We start from the raw sequence: 19347 nt of genomic DNA, 5'->3' as shown, positions 1-19347 counted from the left end.
TGGTTTGTGCAGTTAGTATAGCTGTGTTTAAAAAAGGATTGGATAAGTTCTTGGAGGAGAAGTCCATTACCTGCTATTAAGTTCACTTAGAGAATAGCCACTGCCATTAGCAATGGTAACATGGAATAGACTTAGTTTTTGGGTACTTGCCAGGTTCTTATGGCCTGGATTAGCCACTGTTGGAAACAGGATGCTGGGCTTGATGGACCCTTGGTCTGACCCAGTATGGCATTTTCTTATGTTCTTATGTTCTTATGAACAGAATCGTGAGATAGAGAATAGAAGAACATAAGATTTGCCACGCTGGGTCATACCAAAAGTCAATATTTATTTATTTATTTATTTATTTATAATTTTTATATACCGATGTTCCTGTAAAGAATACATATCGCACCGGTTTACAAGGAACTGAACAGTCGCCTCCAGGGCGGAAATACATTAAAACAGTCGCCTCAAGGCAGAATACATTAACACAAGTATACAGGAAAACTATTAAAGAGAACTTTCATAAACTCAATTAAATGTAACTGTGAACCATAAATCAGGAACATATGTACAGAGGTAGGTATATCGTCTGTCGCTTCACCAGATTTTAGCTCTCAGGGAAAGCTTGAGTGAATAGCCAAGTCTTTAGCTTCTTTTTGAATGTCGGAAGGCATGGTTCTTGGCGGAGGTCCGGTGGGAGCAGGTTCCAAAGATGGGGACCTGCAGTGGACAGAGCTCGTTCCTCAATGAGGTTTTTGTTGGCTGGGTGTGAAGCATGTTCTGGTATGCACTTCTGATCGGTCTATTGGAGATGTGTTGCTGTAGTTGGAAGGATAGGTTGAGGGGGGAGATGTTGTGAAGAGCCTTGTGAATCATCATGAGGGATTTAAATTGTATCCTAAATTTTATAGGCAGCCAGTGAAGATTTTGGAGGATAGGGGTGATGTGATCCCATTTTTTGGTGTTAGTGAAAATAAAGCCCAGCATCCTGTTTGTAGGTCATGAGTACCTGGCAGGATCCCAAGGGGTAGAGAGATTCCAAGCTGCTTATCCCAGGGTTAAGCAGTGGATTTCTGCAACTCCACTTTAGTAATGGTTAAGGGCCTTTTCCTCCAGGAACTTGTTCAAACCTTTTTTAAATGCATTACACTAACAGCTTTTATCACATCCTCTGGCGATGAATTCCAGAGATTAATTATGCTTTGAGTAAAAAACTATATATTCTCCTATTTGTCTTAAATGTATCAGCTTGTAACTTCATTGGGTGTCCCCTGGTCTTTGTACTTTTTGAAAGAGTAAACAACTGATTAACTGTTATTCGTTCCATGCCACTCATTATTTTATAGACCTCTTTCATATCTCCTCTCAGCCATCTCTTCTCCGAGCTGAAGCATCCTAACCTCTTTAGTCTTTCTTCATAGGGGAATTGTTCCATCCCCTTTATCATTTTCTCTGTACCTTTTCTAGTTCTGTACCTTTTTTTCTTCTCTGTACCTTTTCTAATTCTGCTATTTCTTTCTTGAGCTGAGGTGACCAGAACTGCACACAATACTCAGGATGAGGTCTCACCATGGAGTGATACAGAGGCGTTAGGATATTCTCTGTTTTATTCTCCATTCCTTTCCTAATGATCCCTAGCATTTTATTTGCTTTCTTGGCTGCTGCTGCTGCACACTGAGCAGAAGATTCCAAAGTATTTTCAACGATGACCCCTAGATCCTTTTCCTGAGTGTTGACTCCTAATGTGGACCCTTGCATTGTGCAGCTATAATTTGGGTTACTCTTCCCAGAGAGATAGAATTTAAAAGCATTGCTCATGCAAAAATGGCCACATATGTGTGCCGTGCACGATCAACAGGAATTGTACATGCATGATGTGCATTCAGAATAAGGAGGCGGAAAAGGGACATAGCCACAAATTTTGCACAAGCATTGGTACTGCAGAGAGGGAGAGAAAGAGAGAACACCTGTGTCTAGAGTCAGTCTGACACTCTCTATATATGAGAGAGGGAGAGAGAGAGAGAACACCTCTGTCTAGAGTCAGTCTGACACTCTCTATATATGAGAGAGGGATTGAGAGAGAGAACACCTCTGTCTAGAGTCAGTCTGACACTCTCTATATATGAGAGAGAGAGAGAGAACACCTGTGTCTAGAGTCAGTCTGACACTCTCTATATATGAGAGAGGGAGAGAGAGAGAACACCTGTGTCTAGAGTCAGTCTGACACTCTATATATGAGAGAGGGAGAGAGAGAGAGAACACCTCTGTCTAGAGTCAGTCTGACACTCTCTATATATGAGAGAGGGATTGAGAGAGAGAACACCTCTGTCTAGAGTCAGTCTGACACTCTCTATATATGAGAGAGAGAGAGAGAGAGAACACCTGTGTCTAGAGTCAGTCTGACACTCTCTATATATGAGAGAGGGAGAGAGAGAGAGAACACCTGTGTCTAGAGTCAATCTGACACTCTCTATATATGAGAGAGAGAACACCTGTGTCTAGAGTCAGTCTGACACTCTCTATATATGAGAGAGGGAGAGAGAGAGAGAACACCTCTGTATAGAGTCAGTCTGACACTCTCTATATATGAGAGAGGGAGAGAAAGAGAGAACACCTCTGTCTAGAGTCAGTCTGACACTCTCTATATATGAGAGAGGGAGAGAGAGAGAGAACACCTCTGTCTAGAGTCAGTCTGACACTCTCTATATATGAGAGAGGGAGAGAGAGAGAGAACACCACTGTCTAGAGTCAGTCTGACACTCTCTATATATGAGAGAGGGAGAGAAAGAGAGAACACCTCTGTCTAGAGTCAGTCTGACACTATATATGAGAGAGGGAGAGAGAGAGAGAACACCTCTGTCTAGAGTCAGTCTGACACTCTCAGTATATGAGAGAGGGAGAGAGAGAGAGAACACCTGTGTCTAGAGTCAGTCTGACACTCTCTATATATGAGAGAGGGAGAGAGAGAGAGAACACCTCTGTCTAGAGTCAGTCTGACACTCTCTATATATGAGAGAGGGAGAGAGAGAGAGAACACTTCTGTCTAGAGTCAGTCTGACACTCTCTATATATGAGAGAGGGAGAGAGAGAGAGAACACCTCTGTCTAGAGTCAGTCTGACACTCTCTATATATGAGAGAGGGAGAGAGAGAGAGAACACCTCTGTCTAGAGTCAGTCTGACACTATATATGAGAGAGGGAGAGAGAGAGAGAACACCTCTGTCTAGAGTCAGTCTGACACTCTCTATATATGAGAGAGGGAGAGAGAGAGAACACCTCTGTCTAGAGTCAGTCTGACACTCTCTATATATGAGAGAGGGAGAGAGAGAGAGAACACCTGTGTCTAGAGTCAGTCTGACACTCTCTATATATGAGAGAGAGAGAGAGAACACCTGTGTCTAGAGTCAGCCTGACACCACTCTAGAGGGGCACTTTGAATTGGGGTGGGTTTTTGGGAGGTGGCTTGGGGCTGAGGGGGTGTTGTTACAGACACATTTAGAGGTATTCATAGTAAAATTGACATCAGTAAAGAATTACAGCCCTTATAAGTGATGAGAAGGAGTAGATCTGTACAATGCAGCTAGCACTGCAGGATACAAATCAACTCATCTTGTTAGACTGTGCCTGCCTGCGAGGGGGGCGTCAGTACATGAGAGTGCATGTGGGGAGTGTCAGTTCATGTGGCTGAGGAGGGGGTGTCAGTAGGTGTGGCTGCCTGCGAGGGGGGTGTCAGTACATGAGAGTGCATGTGGGGAGTGTCAGTTCATGTGGCTGAGGAGGGGGTGTCAGTATGTGTGGCTGCCTGCGAGGGGGGTGTCAGTACATGAGAGTGCATGTGGGAGTGTCAGTTCATGTGGCTGAGGAGGGGTGTCAGTATGTGTGGCTGCCTGCGAGGGGGGCGTCAGTACATGAGAGTGCATGTGGGGAGTGTCAGTTCATGTGGCTGAGGAGGGGGTGTCAGTATGTGTGGCTGCCTGCGAGGGGGGTGTCAGTACATGAGAGTGCATGTGGGGAGTGTCAGTTCATGTGGCTGAGGAGGGGGTGTCAGTAGGTGTGGCTGCCTGCGAGGGGGTGTCAGTACATGAGAGTGCATGTGGGGAGTGTCAGTTCATGTGGCTGAGGAGGGGGTGTCAGTAGGTGTGGCTGCCTGCGAGGGGGGTGTCAGTACATGAGAGTGCATGTGGGAGTGTCAGTTCATGTGGCTGAGGAGGGGGTGTCAGTATGTGTGGCTGCCTGCGAGGGGGGCGTCAGTACATGAGAGTGCATGTGGGGAGTGTCAGTTCATGTGGTGAGGAGGGGGTGTCAGTATGTGTGGCTGCCTGCGAGGGGGGCGTCAGTACATGAGAGTGCATGTGGGAGTGTCAGTTCATGTGGCTGAGGAGGGGGTGTCAGTATGTGTGGCTGCCTGCGAGGGGGGTATCAGTACATGAGAGTGCATGTGGGGATTGTCAGTTCATGTGGCTGAGGAGGGGTGTCAGTATGTGTGGCTGCCTGTGAGGGGGCCGTCAGTACATGAGAGTGCATGTGGGGAGTGTCAGTTCATGTGGCTGAGGAGGGGATGTCAGTATGTGTGGCTGCCTGCGAGGGGGGTGTCAGTACATGAGAGTGCATGTGGGGAGTGTCAGTTCATGTGGCTGAGGAGGGGGTGTCAGTATGTGTGGCTGCCTGCGAGGGGGGCGTCAGTACATGAGAGTGCATGTGGGAGTGTCAGTTCATGTGGCTGAGGAGGGGGTGTCAGTATGTGTGGCTGCCTGCGAGGGGGGTGTCAGTACATGAGAGTGCATGTGGGAGTGTCAGTACATGTGGCTGAGGAGGGGGATGTCAGTCTGTGTAGCTGTATGTGGGGGGTGTCAGTATTTGTGGCTGGGGGGTGTCAGTATGTGTGGCTGCCTGCGAGGGGGGCGTCAGTACATGAGAGTGCATGTGGGAGTGTCAGTTCATGTGGCTGAGGAGGGGGTGTCAGTATGTGTGGCTGGGGGGACGTCAGTACATGTGATGGAGGGGAGTGTCAGTTCGTGTGGCTGTATGTGAGGGGGGGGGGGCAGTTCGTGTGGCTGCCTGCGAGGGGGGGTGTCAGATTGTGTATTGGGGACCCCTTACAAGTGTGGCTCAGGCTGAGAACTTCTTTTCCCTTTTCCAGGTCTGCTCTGGCCATGTCACAGAAAGCAGCTGTAACTCGCCCCGTCAGTCTCATCAGTGAAGCCTCCAAGCCCAGCATGGTGTCTGAGGAGTCCCGGGAGAGAGCCAACGGCAGGGTAAGCTCTGTGCAGAGAATCGTCTCTCCTCCGCTGAGGCTCTTTCAGCTGCAGCTTTCTCCTCGTCACATCAGTCACCGGCCTCTAGACTTCTGCTCCTTTCAGCTTCCAGGTCAATCGGAACCAGAGCTGGGACTGGCGCTCACAGCCAGGGATTTTTGTCTTCCCCTGAAACATAGTGTGGTGGGCACTAAATGCAGTCCCCAGGCACCAGCCTTCAGCATTGACCACTCGAGAGCAGCCTCCCCCAGCCCAGCATCTGAGCCTCTGGGCTGCTCCCAGCACGGCCGGACCTTTGCACCCGCTCAGGGTGGCAGGGACACACCTGCTTATTTCTCACGGGGCATCCCGTGGACGTCGATACCCACAGCACCTGAATGTTATTCGCTTGGAAGTGCTGAAAAGTGGAATGTAAATAAAATCAGGGTGACGAGCACAGCGGGGTTTAAAAGAGGTTTGGACAAGTTCATGGAGGAAACGTTTGTAACCCCTGATTAGCCAGGGAGACTATGGAAAGCCAGCGCTATCCCTGGGAGTGAGTTCCAGGAATCAGATCTACTTTATGGGAGCTGCCAGGTTCTTGTGACCCAGACTGGGGGCTGGATGGGCCATGGTCTGACCCAGTCTGGCGCTTCTTATGTTTTGTGCCTGCCTTGACTGGAAGCAGGGTGCGCTGGGAAGGCTCACAATCTCTCAGCTTTACTGCGAATGTCCTTCTTCATACTTGCATTGTGCCAAAGAGTTCATCGGGTGTAATCTGGTGCGCCTGGAAATTCCTCTTACTCAGGACACTGGCACCCAATGTAATTGGGACAATTTCTGTCTTCTTGGTCTCTGATTGCATCTCTTGGAGCTTAGGGATCTTCTCTCGCTCCGTGTGATGCACAGAATATCAGCAGTGCCCTGCTTGGGGTTTTCTCCTTTGCCACCCTGTCCGGTTTTCTAGCCTCGACCTTCCTGTCAGTGGGAATGGGAATGTCCCACGTGATCACAACTTTTTGGTTCTCTTCCATTCTGCTGGGGTTGTACCAGCCCTGCCCTATAAGCTGTGCAAGGCTCTGAGGCCAGCATTTAAGGGCCACGTCCTCTGCTGCCACTGAAACCTCTCTCTCTCTCTCCTTCACGTGCAGAACCCACAACCTTCCCGGAAAGGAATTGCCTTTGGAAAACGTTCCTACTCCATGAAGCGGAATCCCAACGCCGAGGTGGCTAAGAGCGGCTGGTTACACAAACAGGTGAGACCCCCCAGCCAGGTCCAAGTGCATCCTACCACAGTCCAGCGACCTTTACCTCTCACCCCAGAGTATACCTAGAAACCCATAATTCACTTTCCGTCCCCCCACAACACACAAGGCAGCCATCAGGCCCATGGTCCACTTCAGTGGCAGTGCTGGAGCTGTATCCCAGAACTGAGCTGGAAGTCCAAAATGCAAGAGGAAAGCTGGCAAATAAAACAGATCATTCATCTGTGCCTGTGTCCTGCACTCCCTCCCCCGCACACATACACCCCCTCCTTTCCACACCCCCGGCCACAGCTCACAGCTTTGCTGCTCAGAGGCACAGCCCTGCCACCGCAGTCACAGTATCTGATTTCTGTGTCCTGCACTCCCTCCCCCGCACACAAACACCCCCTCCTTTCCACACCCCCGGCCACAGCTCACAGCTTTGCTGATCAGAGATGCCCATGTCCTGCCACCGCAGTCACAGTATCTGATTTCTGTGTCCTGCACTCCCTCCCCCGCACACATACGCCCCCTCCTTTCCACGCCCCCGGCCACAGCTCACAGCTTTGCTGCTCAGAGGCACAGCCCTGCCACCGCAGTCACAGTATCTGATTTCTGTGTCCTGCACTCCCTCCCCTGCACACATACACCCCCTCCTTTCCACACCCCCGGCCACAGCTCACAGCTTTGCTGATCAGAGATGCCCATGTCCTGCCACCGCAGTCACAGTATCTGATTTCTGTGTCCTGCACTCCCTCCCCCGCACACATACACCCCCTCCTTTCCACACCCCCGGCCACAGCTCACAGCTTTGCTGCTCAGAGGCACAGCCCTGCCACCGCAGTCACAGTATCTGATTTCTGTGTCCTGCACTCCCTCCCCCGCACACATACACCCCCTGCTTTCCACACCCCCGGCCACAGCTCACAGCTTTGCTGCTCAGAGATGCCCATGTCCTGCCACCGCAGTCACAGTATCTGATTTCTGTGTCCTGCACTCCCTCCCCCCGCACACATACACCCCCTCCTTTCCACACCCCCGGCCACAGCTCACAGCTTTGCTGCTCAGAGATGCCCATGTCCTGCCACCGCAGTCACAGTATCTGATTTCTGTGTCCTGCACTCCCTCCCCCGCACACATACACCCCCTCCTTTCCACACCCCCGGCCACAGCTCACAGCTTTGCTGCTCAGAGGCACAGCCCTGCCACCGCAGTCACAGTATCTGATTTCTGTGTCCTGCACTCCCTCCCCCGCACACAAACACCCCCTCCTTTCCACACCCCCGGCCACAGCTCACAGCTTTGCTGATCAGAGATGCCCATGTCCTGCCACCGCAGTCACAGTATCTGATTTCTGTGTCCTGCACTCCCTCCCCCGCACACATACACCCCCTCCTTTCCACACCCCCGGCCACAGCTCACAGCTTTGCTGCTCAGAGGCACAGCCCTGCCACCGCAGTCACAGTATCTGATTTCTGTGTCCTGCACTCCCTCCCCCGCACACAAACACCCCCTCCTTTCCACACCCCCGGCCACAGCTCACAGCTTTGCTGATCAGAGATGCCCATGTCCTGCCACCGCAGTCACAGTATCTGATTTCTGTGTCCTGCACTCCCTCCCCCGCACACATACACCCCCTCCTTTCCACACCCCCGGCCACAGCTCACAGCTTTGCTGCTCAGAGGCACAGCCCTGCCACCGCAGTCACAGTATCTGATTTCTGTGTCCTGCACTCCCTCCCCCGCACACATACACCCCCTCCTTTCCACACCCCCGGCCACAGCTCACAGCTTTGCTGCTCAGAGGCACAGCCCTGCCACCGCAGTCACAGTATCTGATTTCTGTGTCCTACACCCCTGGCCACAGCTCACAGCTTTGCTGCTCAGAGGCACAGCCCTGCCACTGCAGTCACAGTATCTGATTTCTGTGTCCGTCACTTTCAGGCCAGCTCTGGAGTAAAGCAGTGGAATAAGCGATGGTTTGTCCTGGTTGATCGATGCCTCTTCTATTATAAAGGTACATGGACAGAACTCAGTCAGGCCCGAGAAGCTGTGAGGTTTGTGCAGCCTGCAGCAGGCCAGATTTTGGCTAAGCTTAAGCAAAGTCGCCAGCCAGGTCAGCATCTGGACAGCTGGATTTACTTCTGCAATGGACTGGCTGGAATAGTGCCGGGCAGCTAACCTCCCTCCCCCGCACCAGCTCTGCAACCCAGAGCCCCTCGGGGCAAAGGGGCAGATTTTGAAAGCAGATGTTTAGCTGGCTAAAGACTGTGAAAATACCACCCAGAAGGGTTGCAAAACTACTCTTTATCAGTAATAATTAACATCAAATAAAATGGCAAAGTCCTGCCCAGGCCAGGCGTTACCTGGGCGCCTGAGGTGAGGGAGTGGGACAGCGCGAGAGACCTCTCCAATGGGAGCCGCTGGGCGCCTGAGGTGAGGGAGTGGGACAGCGCGAGAGACCTCTCGACTGGGAGCCGCTCCACAAGCATTTGATCAGAATAATTACTTTTCACCTGTTTCATGAAGGAAGCACTGCCCTGAAGATACCTTGATTAGAAGTGATAACAGTGATTTGTGATCTGAGGGGCTGTAATTATACCTGGGGGTGTCCCTTAATTCCACTTCCTAAGCCTGGCAGGGGCCAGGGGATCTGGGATTCGCTGCCTGCAGACCTTTCCTGTGCATTAGGAAGTGGAGCACAGTTGCCATGAAGACACTGCAGAGCAGTTTGACACTGAGCCCTCCATAATTCTTTGGGTTCGTGGTATCTCCTGGTTTCTAGATTGCTGTAGATAAGCTCTCACTGTCTCTTTCTCTCACCCTCTCTCTCAGACCGATACAGTACAGTGCACTCTATATACTCACTCTCTCTGTCGCTCTCTCTGTACTGCCTCTGTGCACACACACTCTCTCTCGCTCTGTACCACTCCCTTGCTCTCTCTCTGTACACCTCTATATACTCACTCTCTCTGTCGCTCTCTCTGTACTGCCTCTGTGCACACACACTCTCTCTCGCTCTGTACCACTCCCTTGCTCTCTCTCTGTACACCTCTATATACTCACTCTCTCTGTCGCTCTCTCTGTACTGCCTCTGTGCACACACACTCTCTCTCGCTCTGTACCACTCCCTTGCTCTCTCTCTGTACACCTCTATATACTCACTCTCTCTGTCGCTCTCTCTGTACTGCCTCTGTGCACACACACTCTCTCTCGCTCTGTACCACTCCCTTGCTCTCTCTCTGTACACCTCTATATACTCACTCTCTCTGTCGCTCTCTCTGTACTGCCTCTTTGCCCTCACACTCTCTCTCGCTCTGTACCACTCCCTTGCTCTCTCTCTGTACACCTCTATATACTCACTCTCTCTGTTGCTCTCTCTGTACCACCTCTGTGCACTCATACTCGCTCGTTCTCTCTGTACGACTCCCTTGCTCTCTCTCTCTACTGCTTCTGTGCACACTCTCTCTCTTGGTCTCTCTGTACTACCTTGCTCTCTCTCTGTACTGCCTCTTTGCCCTCACACTCTCTCTCGCTCTGTACCACTCCCTTGCTCTCTCTCTGTACACCTCTATATACTCACTCTCTCTGTCGCTCTCTCTGTACCACCTCTGTGCACTCACACTCGCTCGTTCTCTCTGTACAACTCCCTTGCTCTCTCTCTCTACTGCTTCTGTGCACACTCTCTCTCTTGGTCTCTCTGTACTACCTTGCTCTCTCTCTGTACTGCCTCTGTGCACACACACTCTCTCTCGCTCTGTACCACTCCCTTGCTCTCTCTCTGTACACCTCTATATACTCACTCTCTCTGTCGCTCTCTCTGTACTGCCTCTGTGCACACACACTCTCTCTCGCTCTGTACCACTCCCTTGCTCTCTCTCTGTACACCTCTATATACTCACTCTCTCTGTCGCTCTCTCTGTACTGCCTCTGTGCACACACACTCTCTCTCGCTCTGTACCACTCCCTTGCTCTCTCTCTGTACACCTCTATATACTCACTCTCTCTGTCGCTCTCTCTGTACTGCCTCTGTGCACACACACTCTCTCTCGCTCTGTACCACTCCCTTGCTCTCTCTCTGTACACCTCTATATACTCACTCTCTCTGTCGCTCTCTCTGTACCACCTCTGTGCACTCACACTCGCTCGTTCTCTCTGTACGACTCCCTTGCTCTCTCTCTCTACTGCTTCTGTGCACACTCTCTCTCTTGGTCTCTCTGTACTACCTTGCTCTCTCTCTGTACTGCCTCTGTGCACACACACACTCTCTCTCGCTCTGTATCACTCCCTTGCTCTCTTTCTGTACACCTCTATATACTCACTCTCTCTGTCGCTCTCTCTGTACTGCCTCTTTGCCCTCACACTCGCTCGTTCTCACTGTACGACTCCCTTGCTCTCTCTCTGTACTGCTTCTGTGCACACTCTCTCTCTTGGTGTCTCTGTACTACCTTGCTCTCTCTCTGTACTGCCTCTTTGCACACTCTCGCTCTCTCTCTCTCTTTCAGGAGGTGTTAATATAAATTCTTAAAGACTGCATATTCCAGCCAAGCCAGCGCTTGTTTGTGAGTGTGATCATGGAAGGACAGAGAAAGGGATGGACAGACAGTCAGAGGCAGATGAGGATATCACAAGGAATCTGTTTATCCCCAGCCTCAGAAAGGCAGATCCCCTGTTTTTTTGTGAGATTTAAGGATGGTGAGGAGTTGTGGGCCGGGTAACAGGTCCACTCTCTTTCTGGTATTAATGCTGTGAAGGGCCCTCAGCCTCTCTCTTCCCTGTCTCCTTTCTTACAGATGAGAAAGAAGAAGGAGTGCTTGGTAGTCTTCCTCTCCTCAGCTTCCGCATTGCTGCTGTCCAGTCCTCTGATAACATCACCCGGAAATACACCTTTAAGGTTAGTCCATGCCAGGCTCTGAGCCCAGTCAGAGCTGCCGCTCCCCACATGAGGAAAAAAGGCTTTCGTTCTTGGATACCGGGTCTGATGTTCTCGTGCCAGCGAAGCTCGGGCGAGCCAGAAAGAGTCTGCAGTGGTGGCTGCGTTACGGGAGGAAGGCCGCATCTCCCCGCTCCTCACGGTTGGGTGGGAAGGGGCAGGGAAGTCCTGCTGCTTCCAGCAGACCCCAATCCTCTCAGGGGATGCTGGGGAAGTCTAGGGACCTGTGGTGATTTCCACTTTTGGGAACAGTGGATTATTAAATGGGGGGAAAATGTTATTGCATTTCACAGCATTGAGCTCTGGTTATCCAGTCCTGAAATATTTAGCTTTTTACCTCACGAAATCCTGGGCTTATGCATTTCTTAGGGAATGCACCGATGTGGGTCTGGTTCTGGTACAGGTGGCTGGTAATGGGCTGCTTGCAGGGCTTGTGAATGCATTTAAGGATGGGCTTGGCACGGCTACAAACTGCTACCCTTCAGCTCCTCAGCAGCTGAAGGATTAACCAGTGAGTGACCAGCAGGGGGCGCCATGGCCCCAGGGTCTTTCTCATCCTTCAGCTTGCACCCGTGCCCGGCCCATCAGCCTTTCTCTTTGTGCTTGACCTGTCTCTCTGTCTCTCTCCCTCTTTGCTCGGGAGGAGCTCACGGGCAGGAGTGGCCGTCCCAGCACCCGTGCGGAGTGGCGGCAGACCCTCAGCCCTAAGTAGTAAGTGCCTTGCGTTATCCTTGCGTGAGCAGCCCCATGTCCCGAGCCTGCGTTGCGGTCCTTCTCCTGCGGAAACCCCTTCCCGTTTCTGCTGCTGGTTATTAGACCTGTTTTGCACATTTTTTCCTTTTAACCATTTTGGGAATAACTTTCAGCCGTTGGAAAGTCTGTGAGTACTTTTTACCTGCAGATTTTACACTAATTTTCAACATGAAAGCACTTACAAGTTTTTACTTTTAAAAAGTATCCCAGACAAACGGACCTGCTAATGTGTGGGGGTTGTTTCACTGAGAATTTGCACACATGCAGGTAAATTTTCAAACATCGCATGAATAAAAATGAGCACTCCTGCACATAAAAGAGCACAAATGCGAATGCACACTATTTTCAAAGCTACAACTTACCTGCATAAATCGGAGTCTGGAGGTAAGAAAGGAGCCTGCCAGGGGGGTTCCAGGGAGGGACGCGCGGAGGTTTCTATTTTACATCCTGCCAAAGTGATACGAGTATGACTTTTACATGCGGGCATTAACTTCTGCTCAAAATCTGGAGCAAGTGATCATGAACATCTCAAAAGCGAAAAAAAGACTGGATGGAGGGTCTGGGTGAAATAGGGGGACTTCAGGCGGAAGAGCTAGAAGGGGCTTCACGAGCTGCAGATGGACTGGGTGAACTGGGAGACTAAATGGTAAAACTTCTATTTTCGTTGCCACGCACAGGTTATCAAATCCCCTGATTTACACAAGTAAGAACCGACTTACGCGGCCCAAAGCATCAGGTTAAAGTGATACAAATGACTGCTTGTCTCCTTGTAAAACTGCGCACACTTATCTGTCCCGAGTCCGATTTCTCTGGCTGAGCAGCACAGGCTGCACAAAGCCGGATGAGCCTGAAAAACGCTATTTGCCTGACTAAGTAGCAGTTTTTGGACTTGAGGTTGTATAAATCAGCATTTAACATGAGCGGCTCCTGGATTTTACACTCGCAAGCTTAAATGTGCGGATGCAAGCAGTTTTGAAAGTTATCCTCATAATTCTTAAAATTCGAAAAGTATGAACATGTTCAGTCCCTACACAGACTGCCTCATCGGAAAGCCTCTCCGATTTTGGGAGAAAAATCCAAGCGTACACCTTGTACATGAAAATTGTTCCTGCCGAGTGGGCAAGCAGTTTTACAAAACGGTCTTTTAAACTGACCCTCTTTACATGTTACATTGGCAGCACCTGTAAAAATTGTTACGCCAACAAAATTATCTGAATTTGGGAGGCAGGGAGAAGGGCATTGTTCAGTCTGTGCTGGTGTCAGGTATAGGGAGAAGGGCTCCCTCGGTCTGTGCTGGTGTCAGATAAAGGGAGAGGGGCTCCCTCGGTCTGTGCTGGGGTCAGGAGCAGGGAGAGGGGCTCCCTCGGTCTGTGCTGGTGTCAGATAAAGGGAGAGGGGCTCCCTCGGTCTGTGCTGGTGTCAGATAAAGGGAGAGGGGCTCCCTCGGTCTGTGCTGGGGTCAGGAGCAGGGAGAGGGGCTCCCTCGGTCTGTGCTGGTGTCGGGAGCAGGGAGAGGGGCTCCCTCGGTCTGTGCTGGTGTCAGGTATAGGGAGAGGGGCTCCCTCGGTCTGTGCTGGTGTCAGATAAAGGGAGAGGGGCTCCCTCGGTCTGTGCTGGTGTCAGGTATAGGGAGAGGGGCTCCCTCGGTCTGTGCTGGTGTCAGGAGCAGGGAGAGGGGCTCCCTCGGTCTGTGCTGGTGTCAGATAAAGGGAGAGGGGCTCCCTCGGTCTGTGCTGGTGTCAGATAAAGGGAGAGGGGCTCCCTCGGTCTGTGCTGGTGTCAGATAAAGGGAGAGGGGCTCCCTCGGTCTGTGCTGGTGTCAGGAGCAGGGAGAGGGGCTCCCTCGGTCTGTGCTGGTGTCAGATAAAGGGAGAGGGGCTCCCTCGGTCTGTGCTGGTGTCAGATAAAGGGAGAGGGGCTCCCTCGGTCTGTGCTGGGGTCAGGAGCAGGGAGAGGGGCTCCCTCGGTCTGTGCTGGTGTCAGATAAAGGGAGAGGGGCTCCCTCGGTCTGTGCTGGTGTCAGATAAAGGGAGAGGGGCTCCCTCGGTCTGTGCTGGTGTCGGTTGCAGGGAGAGGGGCTCCCTCAGTCTGTGCTGGTGTCAGGTGCAGGGAGAGGGGCTCCCTCGGTCTGTGCTGGGGTCAGGTGCAGGGAGAGGGGCTCCCTCGGTCTGTGCTGGTGTCAGGTGCAGGGAGAGGGGCTCCCTCGGTCTGTGCTGGGGTCAGGTGCAGGGAGAGGGGCTCCCTCGGTCTGTGCTGGGGTCAGGTGCAGGGAGAGGGGCTCCCTCGGTCTGTGCTGGTGTCGGGAGCAGGGAGAGGGGCTCCCTCGGTCTGTGCTGGGGTCAGATAAAGGGAGAGGGGCTCCTTCGGTCTGTGCTGGGGTCAGATAAAGGGAGAGGGGCTCCCTCGGTCTGTGCAGGGGTCGGGTGCAGGGAGAGGGGCTCCCTCGGTCTGTGCTGGGGGCGGGTGCAGGGAGAGGGGCTCCCTCGGTCTGTGCTGGGGTCGGGTGCAGGGAGAGGGGCTCCCTCGGTCTGTGCTGGGGTCGGGTGCAGGGAGAGGGGCTCCCTCGGTCTGTGCTGGGGTCGGGTGCAGGGAGAGGGGCTCCCTCGGTCTGTGCTGGGGTCAGATAAAGGGAGAGGGGCTCCCTCGGTCTGTGCTGGTGTCGGGTGCAGGGAGAGGGGCTCCCTCGGTCTGTGCTGGGGTCGGGTGCAGGGAGAGGGGCTCCCTCGGTCTGTGCTGGTGTCAGATAAAGGGAGAGGGGCTCCCTCGGTCTGTGTTGGTGTCGGGTGCGGGGAGAGGGGCTCCCTCGGTCTGTGCTGGTGTCAGATAAAGGGAGAGGGGCTCCCTCGGTCTGTGCTGGTGTCAGATAAAGGGAGAGGGGCTCCCTCGGTCTGTGCTGGTGTCAGATAAAGGGAGAGGGGCTCCCTCGGTCTGTGCTGGTGTCAGATAAAGGGAGAGGGGCTCCCTCGGTCTGTGCTGGGGTCAGATAAAGGGAGAGGGGCTCCCTCGGTCTGTGTTGGTGTCAGATAAAGGGAGAGGGGCTCCCTCGGTCTGTGCTGGTGTCAGATAAAGGGAGAGGGGCTCCCTCGGTCTGTGCTGGTGTCAGATAAAGGGAGAGGGGCTCCCTCGGTCTGTGCTGGTGTCAGATAAAGGGAGAGGGGCTCCCTCGGTCTGTGCTGGGGTCAGATAAAGGGAGAGGGGCTCCCTCGGTCTGTGTTGGTGTCGGGTGCGGGGAGAGGGGCTCCCTCGGTCTGTGCTGGGGTCAGATAAAGGGAGAGGGGCTCCCTCGGTCTGTGCTGGTGTCAGATGAAAGGGAGAGGGCCTCCCTCGGTCTGTGCTGGTGTCGGGTGCAGGGAGAGGGGGCTCCCTCGGTCTGTGCTGGTGTCAGGAGCAGGGAGAGGGGCTCCCTCGGTCTGTGCTGGTGTCGGGTGCAGGGAGAGGGTCTCCCTCGGTCTGTGTTGGTGTCAGATGAAGGGAGAGGGTCTCCCTCGGTCTGTGCTGGTGTCGGGTGCAGGGAGAGGGGCTCCCTCGGTCTGTGCTGGTGTCAGGAGCAGGGAGAGAGGCTCCCTCGGTCTGTGTTGGTGTCGGGTGCAGGGAGAGGGTCTCCCTTGGTCTGTGCTGGTGTCGGGTGCAGGGAGAGGGGCTCCCTCGGTCTGTGCTGGTGTCGGGTGCAGGGAGAGGGGCTCCCTCGGTCTGTGTTGGTGTCGGGTGCAGGGAGAGGGGCTCCCTCGGTCTGTGCTGGTGTCAGGAGCGGGGAGAGGGGCTCCCTCGGTCTGTGCTGGTGTCGGGTGCGGGGTGAGGGGCTCCCTCGGTCTGTGCTGGTGTCGGGTGCGGGGAGAGGGGCTCCCTCGGTCTGTGCTGGTGTCAGATGAAGGGAGAGGGTCTCCCTCGGTCTGTGCTGGTGTCGGGTGCAGGGAGAGGGGCTCCCTCGGTCTGTGCTGGTGTCGGGTGCAGGGAGAGGGGCTCCCTCAGTCTGTGCTGGTGTCAGATAAAGGGAGAGGGGCTCCCTCGGTCTGTGCTGGTGACGGGTGCGGGGAGAGGGACTCCCTCTGTGCTGGTGCAGGGCTATAGTGGGGTAGCGAGGCAATAGTGGGCATTCCCTATGTAGCTAAATAGATTTCTTTGTCTTTCTGAAATGGATTCTGGGCTTTCTCTTGCTTGTGTAACATTGTGGTGTATGTTTGTTAACGTGTGTTGTCAGTATCATACGGTGGAATAAAATGGCCACAGAGGTCCTTTTGGAGGGTCACTGCTGAGTGGTCCTCTCTTGTCCAGGGATCTGCCTGATATCCTGTGTTTTCCTCTCCCCTCAGGTGACAGTGTGCTGGGTTACAGAGGAACTGGACAGTAATGGGGACTCCCTCTCTCCTCAGGCAGAACACGCTGGTATCCGGACTTATTACTTCAGTGCGGAGAATCGAGAAGAACAGGAATCCTGGATCCAAGCCATGAGTGACGCTTCACATATGCACATCCAACCCCCACAGAGGTCAGCCCTGGAGGACTCTCACCTCATCTCTCCAATCTTAACTTTAATGTAGCCCAGACAACCTCATGGGACGCTCATATCTCTGACCTTTAGCTTCCCAGGGGACACTTGTCCCTCCAACTCCCAAACCCAGGCCTTCCAGAGGTCATCCCTCTGCCCAGGTCCCTGGATAAGCTGACATGGCCAGAGGAGCCGCTCTGGCAGCCTGGGGAAATGCGTGTTTTCCTTCCCAGTTCCCAATGAGCCGGATATTCTCGAATCAGATAAAGCTCGGTATTCTTTCTACAAATCTGCTCCTTGCAGATCTCAGGTGTGTGCAGAACATTTTCTTGCACATGGCTCATGCAGGCATGGCCGTTCTCTCCTGGCATGTATAGGTCATGTAGTGTGTGTATTTATGTTCTCTGAAGCACACGCATGTGACTTCTGTGTTCTCCTTGGTAGCAGGAGCGAGAGGATGGCATTGGAGAACGCACCCCCTGGCAAAATCCACAAGGACAGATCCAAGGTCGAGCTAGAGACCAAGACGAGGGGAGAAGGAGATGGGCGAGGGTCGGATAAAGTTGAGAGGAGACTAGAACAGATGGAGAGCAAAAGCAAGAGGCCTCCTAAGGCCAACAGTGTTGGGACTGAGCAGGAAATAACTTTGCAGCCAGGCCGTTCCCTACCAGAACCTTCTAGAGTGCCAGCAGCAGTGCAAAGACCCCCACAGTTCAACGGATGGCAGTACCCATCACCCAGCCGCCCTGGCAGCACAGCCTACCCGCCCCAGGGCATTGAGAACATGGCACACCAGCGCGGGCATCATGCCCAGAAGCAACCCAGAGAAGCTGGCCCAGCGGAAGAGCTCCATGACACAGCTGCAGCAATGGGTTAACCTGCGCAGGGGGGCACCGGCATCAGGAGGAGGTGCAGAGGTGAGAGGGGCACCACTCCAGGAGGGTGGGAGTGGGTGGGGGGCAGGTGGCGGAGAGGGTTCCTCTGCTTGTGCAAGTAGTGTAGAGGTGAGAAAGCGTCTTCCATGGAAAGCAGGCTGCAAGTATAAGCAGATGGGCAGCCGCATGGACCTGGCGACTTTCGCTGCATTCTTCATGGTAGACAGTGGATTAGTGATGAAGACCCAGAGTCAATTTTGTCATTACCTCTTCTCTCTCTCTCTCTCCTGCAGTCCCAGCAGGTTCTATCCTGTGTCTCAGGGCACATCCGATTACTACAACGTGTACCACCCCCAGTACTCTGAGGATTACCAGTACTATCCCCTGGGAGTTCGCCCGGACAGTATTTGCTCAATGCCTGCCTATGAGCGACTTGGTCATCACTGGGCCATGGACGAGAAGCCGCACTCCTTGCGCAATGGGACTCCCTGGAAGGATCACCCCGGCTATGGCAGACAGCAAGAGGTGCCCCTTTGGGTGCCTAGCATGACCAGGCAACCGGAGCTGCCCCTCTGGGTACCCATGGCAGGGCGGCAGCCAGTGTACTATGATGAGATGGATGCCGCTGCCAACTCCCTGCGCAGGCTCTCCCTGCAGCCCTCGCTCACGCTCTGTACCCCGCTCTCCCAGTCAGGGCTCATATGCTAACAGCAGGGGGAGACTCTACTCCCCTGTCCGCTCCCCCAGTGCACACTTCGAGCGGATTCCACCCCAGAACGAAGATATCTATGCCAACCCTGCTGCCCAGATGATGAGGCACTCTATCAGCTCACCAAAGGTAAGTCTGGACTCGGATCTGGATCAGATCTCCACAAATCAGCTCTCGGAAGAGTCTACCAGAGATCCGATTTCTCAGGTCAGCCAGTGCAGTTAGCTCTCTAAAATCTGGGGTGGCCTTCAGTACTTAAAACAGAGGTAGCCCGCTTTGCTCCCGGTGTGCCACCAACAGCTCTGGTTTTCAGGACGTCCACTATGACTATGCTTAATATATGTTTGCATACAGTAGAGGCAATGCATGCAGATATACCTCATGCATAGTCATTGTGGACATCCTGAAAACCAGAGCTGTTTGCAGCTCTGCAGGAGAGGATTTGCAACTCATGGAGGGATTTGAATAGAAAGCAAATGTGCCTGATGGGAGCTCTTTGCTGACTGCTGATGCCCATAAAATGGCCCAGATATATTAGATTTCTTACAGGCTCTGTGGGGAACTCCCGGGGAGCCACAATATCAGCAGGCTGGCCTTTCAGTAAACGAGATTGTTTCTTCCACTAATCAGTGCTCGACTTTCAGTAAATAACTTCTGTCGCAGCTGCAGCATGCAGAGAAACTCTCTGAGGTGGTAAACCCTCAGGAAATGTGTCCGACAGGGACAGAGTAAGGGTACCTTGGGCACCCCACTTTGGCTACTTCATGTTATGTAAACAATGTTTCCCCTTAATGCTGCCCCATACGGACCCTTCACCTTAATATGTAATGGAGCTGCCTGGCAGTGTCTCACCTATGTATATGTGATTTGGCTTTTTCAGTATGACTACCTGGGAGACAGGAGGCCTGTGGCAGCTGGGAGGTATCCATACAACTACCCAGCATCCCCAACCATCCATGACAAAATGGTACGTCCCATTGTTATCAATGTCCCAACAGAGGGAAGGGTAACGAGGGCACTAGGCACAGGTAGGAATAAGTAATGCAGCATGATGCCGCATCAGGTGCAGGGGAGATGTGGCAGTGATGCAACATTGGATGCAGGAGAGTGACGGCAGTGATGCAGGGTGA

General features: G+C 53.1%; 1 protein-coding gene across 1 annotated transcript in view; it reads left to right on the top strand.

Annotated features, from left to right (window-relative positions):
* PLEKHA6 (pleckstrin homology domain containing A6) overlaps positions 1 to 19347 on the top strand; it is an 82298-nt gene that overhangs the window by 25080 nt on the left and 37871 nt on the right. The window contains 11 exon segments of the mRNA XM_029573888.1: positions 5125 to 5239; positions 6370 to 6474; positions 8406 to 8478; positions 11255 to 11355; positions 16518 to 16633; positions 17078 to 17432; positions 17434 to 17535; positions 17537 to 17550; positions 17802 to 18165; positions 18167 to 18346; positions 19098 to 19184. Coding sequence (XP_029429748.1) covers positions 5138 to 5239; positions 6370 to 6474; positions 8406 to 8478; positions 11255 to 11355; positions 16518 to 16633; positions 17078 to 17432; positions 17434 to 17535; positions 17537 to 17550; positions 17802 to 18165; positions 18167 to 18346; positions 19098 to 19184 — 1599 coding nt within the window. The 5' untranslated portion in view covers positions 5125 to 5137.

Source organism: Rhinatrema bivittatum, chromosome 12 (genome assembly GCF_901001135.1).
Source record: "Rhinatrema bivittatum chromosome 12, aRhiBiv1.1, whole genome shotgun sequence".
Classification (NCBI taxonomy): Eukaryota; Metazoa; Chordata; class Amphibia; order Gymnophiona; family Rhinatrematidae; genus Rhinatrema; species Rhinatrema bivittatum.
Note: the sequence above shows the minus strand (reverse complement) of the source record. Positions and strands in the feature narration are given on the sequence as shown.